We start from the raw sequence: 6,087 nt of genomic DNA, 5'->3' as shown, positions 1-6,087 counted from the left end.
TTATAATACCTTTGTTTTAACTGTGCATTACTCTATAATACAAAATAGGCTACAACAAATGGACATAAAATAACTGTAGGCCCACACATGCGCTAAAGTTGTACAATTACAGTGTGTATATATATATTATATAATTAGCAAGATGCGCACCTGATAGGAGACATGACAACTTCATAAAATGACTTTAGTCCCCCAAATACTCACGTTAAACAAATATTGAACGACATCTGGTGGACGTCGACTTAAATTACACTTGTTCTTTTAGTTGTGTGGCAGCTACTTGAGCAATGCCTTACTTACCTCAATTGCTAAAGAGAAGGCACAATTGGACCGTAATTAGCTATATTAAAAGTCTAACACTAAATCTTCAAGTTAGTCAACAGTGGCTCCTTTCTAAAAAAACATTATTTTTAACAAATCATTCAAACCAGAAGATAACATTATCCGTTTATTGATTTTTTATACTATTGGCTTTTTAAGTACCCCTTTAGTGATGACCACTTAAATCGAAGCAGTTTATTCGGCATATAAAAGGTAGACTGGGGATCCACTTGATTGTAGAACGAACAGACAATGTTGTAATAGTCAGGAGTTTCGACCATTAAGACCGAAGATAAATAACAATGACTTAAGAGATCGTTTCCCTTATTTGGCACGAATATACAATTGAAATGTGAAGTTGGCGCATATGAATGATTCTAAATACAAAAGGTTATATAGACAGACATTTAAACGTTACACATTACACAAGGTAAGCATTAGAAAACGTTTATATAACTCCGTCTCTTCCATCCATCGGTATCTACAAGCTCTTGCTCTGATCTGTTTTGAATTGGTGACACAGTAACATAAGGAAAATTGATTTGATCACCAAATCGATTCAATCTGTAATTACACTTCAAAGAAGCAAGCAAGGAAGAATGCATTTCTATTCAAATAGGTCTCATATCTTCTTAGTACAACAGTGTGATTATCACAATGTGAACGAATCCTTTAAACAGTGTCACATGTTCAGTTGATTGAATCAGATTGGTACCCTAAGAATCCTGCATCTCTCTCTCCCACAATCAGAAAACCTTTAGTCAATTATCAGTTACCTTTTCATCAACAAAAAGCACAATGAAAAATAATAATTGCAGTACTGCGCAAGGTGCATCGAAGCTGGCCAATTGGGTCCCACCATTGTCACAAAATAAAAAATTGCACCAAGGTGAGATTTTGGCAAAAAAACAAACAAGGCACAGATTGAAAATATAAAAGGTATAAAAAAAATAGAATAAAAGCAAGTTATCAAAAAAAAAGGTAGAAAAGGAATAACGAGTTGTTTCCAAGGGTCCCCCCTTGGAAGAAGTTCAAAGGAGATTAGTGTGTACTTTCCGCACAGACAGACACTCAGACACTAAAACATAACCTTGTAACAGTATAAAACACCAATCTGTGCTGCTGGCATTTTGTAGTTGTCTCTTAGGTGATCAAAAACAAACAGACACATAGAAAGAAATGGGTTTTGATAAAAACAAACGAAATCACTGTACCATCAGCCAAAGCAGGCTTTAACAACCAGGAAATTACGTCTTGTCAATGAGATTCCCCTCACCTCTGGAAGAACAGTGAGGGCTACGTTCAGTAAGGCTGGAATAGTGCAGAATGTTCCAGAAGGAAGAGGTCTGTGTTTATTGGACGAGGCACAAACACTGTCACGTACGGCGAACCCACGTTCGTTTGTTACATTTCTCTCCAAAAATGTTTCACCCTCCTGGAAGTGAAGTGAAACAAATGAATGTGATCATAAAATCGTTTTTGCATTTTGAACAGCTGCGCACATTAAGCACAAAAGGAAGAATGTATGTGTGTGTATGTGTGTGTATGTGTGCAAGCGTGTGTGTATATTAGTGTGCATGTGTGTGTGTGTGCATGTGTGTGTGTGTATATTAGTGTGCATGTGTGCGTGTGTGTGTGTGTCCTCTCACTGGCCCTGCAACCACTCCACCCTCAGTTCGTCCACTTCCTGTCCGTACCAGTCGTGCAGCTTGGAGAAGCACCCGGTACCAGGAGAGACCGGGCTCTCCAGAGAGGCACCCCGTCTCCTGGGGGGCACCGGGGGGGGCCTGACCCCCTCCCCCCAGCCCCCGTCCCCCCCACCTCCGCCCCCCTCCCACGGCACCCTGGCAGAGTGGCTCTCCGCTCCGTTGGCCAGAGCGGGGAACTTGCTCCAGGACTCCTCGTTCTCTCTGGAGAAGCCGGACCCAGAATGCATCTCCTCCGGCTGGCTGCGAGGGCCGCCTGCTCCCTGAGGGCCCAGGGCGATGTCCCCCAGGCCTGAGGAGGAGGCAGGAGCTCCCGACTTGGACCGCCCCGCCCATCCCGGCGTCTTCCTGGAGGAAGGCTTGCACCTCCCCTGCGCCCCCCCGCCCCCCGGCCCTCCCTGGATCTCTTCCAGCTGCCTCTCCAGCTCCCCCACCACCAGCCTCATATAGTCGAAGCTGGCGCGCGACAACGCCTTCACCCACGACTCCATGGCCACCTGGCTGTCGGCGGACATCTTGTAGGCGCGGGCTTTGGCGCAGTCGAACTTGACGGCGAAGGCGAACTCCTCGGCCGACTCGCAGAGCTCCACAGTGCAGCCCTCCAGGACGATGACGCCGATTGGCTGACGGCTCTCCCGCTCCTCGAAGTAGAACAGCAGGTTGCCCTTCAGGATGAACCAGCGGCGGTGATACGCCGTATTGCGCTCGCCCTTCTTGAACAGGAAGCCAGTCTTGTCCGGTGGCGATTCGCTGGTGGCGTAGTGAGCCAGGCTCACCTCGTTCAGCTTCATGGCTGGCCTCTCCGCGCGCAGGGGGGCCCCGGGGTTCCCAGGCTGGGGAGATGAAACCTGAACGACAGGCGGCGTTTGCGCCGGTCAAACAACAGGAACTGAACTGCATCACTTGAACCTGAAAGCTCTTCATTGCGTCGACTAGAACAGGTTAAACAAGACTACTGCCGTCCTAAATGAGGAAGCCCTGCAGTTCTTTATGCTCATGTAGAAGGAAGAGCTGAAGGCTTGCGCTTTTGTTGCCAATTAATTATTAAAGCGTTCATTTCGGAGACGTGTTGTTTATCTACAGCGACACACGGTACAGAGGGGGATTTGAGCCTGAGCTGAGCTGAGCTCATCCCACCCTGGGACTCTGTTCTGTTGGTTCAGTGTGTTAGTCTGAGCTCACTAGCATGCTGTGATCCACAGGGGGAGATACACGGTCTGTACCGTGACTTACCATTACACTGGCAGCTGTTCCACCAGACCGTGAGGCTACTGTACACAAACAAAACACACAATGGACTGAGGTGCGTTTGTAAATCACAACCACCAGTGTGTGTGTGTTCATTTCGCAGACCCTTTCATCCAAAGCGACGTACAGGGGGGAATTCGAACCTTTGACCTTATGATCTGCTGTCTAACACTCTGCTAAACCCTCCTCTATAGAGAGGCTAGGTCAGGTCGGACTTTGTCATCTTTAAGGCTAGGTCAGAGGAGCTGGTTAAACACCTGGACAAGGGCCAGATCAGGTCAGGTGGTGTCTGAGATAGCTGCAGGACTACTAACACTGACCTTCGGGCCAGTGTGAAATTGTTCTCCACAATTTCCACAATACATTTCTACAGACAAGCAGCTTCCACAGTATTAGACTGCTGTTACAGTGTCGTACACAGCTGGTTATCCTCTGCCCAACTCTCTGTGTACACTTTACAAGCAGAGAAAAGCACACATCCATAACTACTCTGCCACTGTGAGCTCTGTGTCTGAGTCTGGACAGAATACCGGTTGGAACCAGTTGGAACCACTGGATCTGAGGACGGTACTCACCAGTCTATCTCTATCTCATATCCAGTTGTTCTTCAGCCGCTTACCCACGACCCTTGGGCAATTGGACTTCACCCAAAAACAGCATCTTTTCCTCTCTCGCTTTCTTTCTCTCTTTTTGTCTGTCTCTCAACTCCGCTGTGGTCTAAACCTGGAGGGAAGATAGCGACAATATTATGCAGGGTAAGCGTGAAAGTGAAATGTGTGAAACGAGATTACGTACTAATAAGTGTCAGGGATGATGTGTTTCAGAACCACTCTACTGAAAACGGGAATCCCCATATAAAACAACGAACGTCCATAATACGACGATCTTGGCCTGGCAAGGTTATTCCTTAATCATATAAAGACTTAAAGGAACTGTAGCCAGTATTACATCAAGCGAGATAATCTTATTTACAGTGGCGTGACTAAGTGCCAGGTGGGCGTCATGTTTGTCACAAGCTTTGACACATCATTTGCGTAGCTATTCCTACAACTGTTGACACGTTAGCGGGCTTAAATCATTAATAATTTCCACATACTTCTACGTTATTGATAAAAACCTGCAATGCAGTCAAACCAAGCACAGAACAAGACAGACAGACAGGGCTGAACAAAAACAATCAAGGTTTTCCTCCCAGTCTCGCTAGCTAGACTGCTTGTTCACTAAAGGGGCAGGCAGCAGTGGAAATAAGCCAACGTCAGCACAATTCACTTAATTTGCGATAGCCCTACGAGTTCACGGTATACATTTTACTCTAGCGTTATTTGGAAAAAAAAGAAATGATGCAAGTAATATGTAGGTTTGTGTCGATATGTTATTTTCCCTCATACCTCTGCGGTCCGGAGCCTTTCAGTTCGCCAGCTTTTCCTGCTCTCGTCCCCTTTTTCTCCACGTATTGGTCACGTGCTTCGTCTGGCACACAGTTTTAGGGCCGGAGTTTTGAGTGCGCAACTAATCACCAATTTGCAATGCATTTATATTTTAAACGTCTTTTTTTTTTTACAAGCAAACTATTCCTAACTAACTTCGATTAACTATGTACTTGTAACTATATAGGCTACTATAAGATCACTTGCTGTAATCTAACATCCCACGAAGTTAAATCTTAGACTGCCTCAATGAGGAACGAAAAGGCGAATTAAAATAGTTTTCTTTACTCTTAGTTACAGATTAAGATGGTATTGCAGGTAATGCAGTCATCACTGATTTCAGTTACAAACAGTAATTCAAATGAACCAATCAACACATACGAGAAATAATTCTGTAATTCACATTTTAAAGGGGTCCAGTAATGCACAAAATATAGAGAAGGAACAGAAGTGTTGAGTGGGGCACGATATTTATAAATGTAAATCTTATATTTTGGTGATCATCCGTTCCTCGAATCATTCAGTCGAGAGAGACGTGGTGGGGTGTAGTGTCAATCTGTCCACATGAAGGTAGTGATCGAGTGATGGGTGCGTTCCAATACTCCAACTCCTCCAGTCGTGTGCATAGGAGACCACAGTGTTGACAAACTATAGAGGAAGAATCGGGCATGCGGTCATTCAGTTTCATGCCTTCTCTGACAAAGCACATCAATGCATTTGGTTTAATCTATATAGCTTGATCTGTGTTAAACATGTTCACTAGTCTTCTTCACACATAACAATGATATAGTATTTCCTTATTTATATCAATAACGTTCTCTCACTATAGAAATAAAATCTCCATGTATGCCCTGCCGAGAAACACAGATAACAAGACAATAACGGCTATCTCTAAAATCGCCTTTTTCAGTCCAACAGATTATAAAAAATATCATCTCTTTAAACGTTAAAATCTCTGTAGAAAAATGTTGGAAATATACAGTAGGCTATCTATACACGGATATACAATAGGCCTATACACACAAAAAAATTTGATGCAAATTATTTCAGTCTTTAGAATGGTTAAAGCTATGACCCTACAAAATAGCTTTGCATATCTGGCACAGATCATTTCGATAGGCCTATTTTCAAAATATAGATATGTGTCCAGCGGCCACTGTTTCCTTTCACATTTTCATTTTCTGTTTGTATTTGTACATATTGTAAATTTGTCTCCACAATATGCTGAACAGAACCGCTCTTCTTCGTCGTTATTCTTCGACGCAGCTTCTGCTCTGAAATGACGGTTGGTTGGCTACTCCAGCATATTAACTAGCAGCACATGGCCCTTCCACGCACTCATGACATATTACCCATTACAGACCAGCAAACATTACTGATTTTTC

General features: G+C 44.1%; 1 protein-coding gene across 2 annotated transcripts; it reads right to left on the bottom strand.

Moving 5' to 3' along the window:
• Positions 1–501: 501 nt before the first annotated feature.
• LOC146233160 (sesquipedalian-1-like) lies at positions 502–4,754 on the bottom strand. Of its 2 annotated transcripts, XM_084690873.1 has the most exons (4): positions 4,664–4,754; positions 3,851–3,998; positions 3,261–3,298; positions 502–2,875 (listed from the first exon to the last, which is right to left on the bottom strand). In XM_084690873.1, the coding sequence occupies exons 3-4, from the start codon at positions 3,261–3,263 to the stop codon at positions 1,967–1,969; spliced, it is 912 nt and encodes a 303-aa protein (XP_084546999.1). In that variant the 5' UTR covers positions 3,264–3,298; positions 3,851–3,998; positions 4,664–4,754; the 3' UTR covers positions 502–1,966. The 2 variants fall into 2 exon arrangements, with proteins under 2 accessions (XP_084546999.1, XP_084547000.1); XM_084690874.1 differs by lacking the exon at positions 3,261–3,298.
• Between the last annotated feature and the right edge of the window lie 1,333 nt (positions 4,755–6,087).

This window comes from Hypomesus nipponensis, chromosome 24 (genome assembly GCF_054491055.1).
Source record: "Hypomesus nipponensis isolate SF chromosome 24, ASM5449105v1, whole genome shotgun sequence".
In the NCBI taxonomy this organism is placed as follows: domain Eukaryota; kingdom Metazoa; phylum Chordata; class Actinopteri; order Osmeriformes; family Osmeridae; genus Hypomesus; species Hypomesus nipponensis.
Note: the sequence above shows the minus strand (reverse complement) of the source record. Positions and strands in the feature narration are given on the sequence as shown.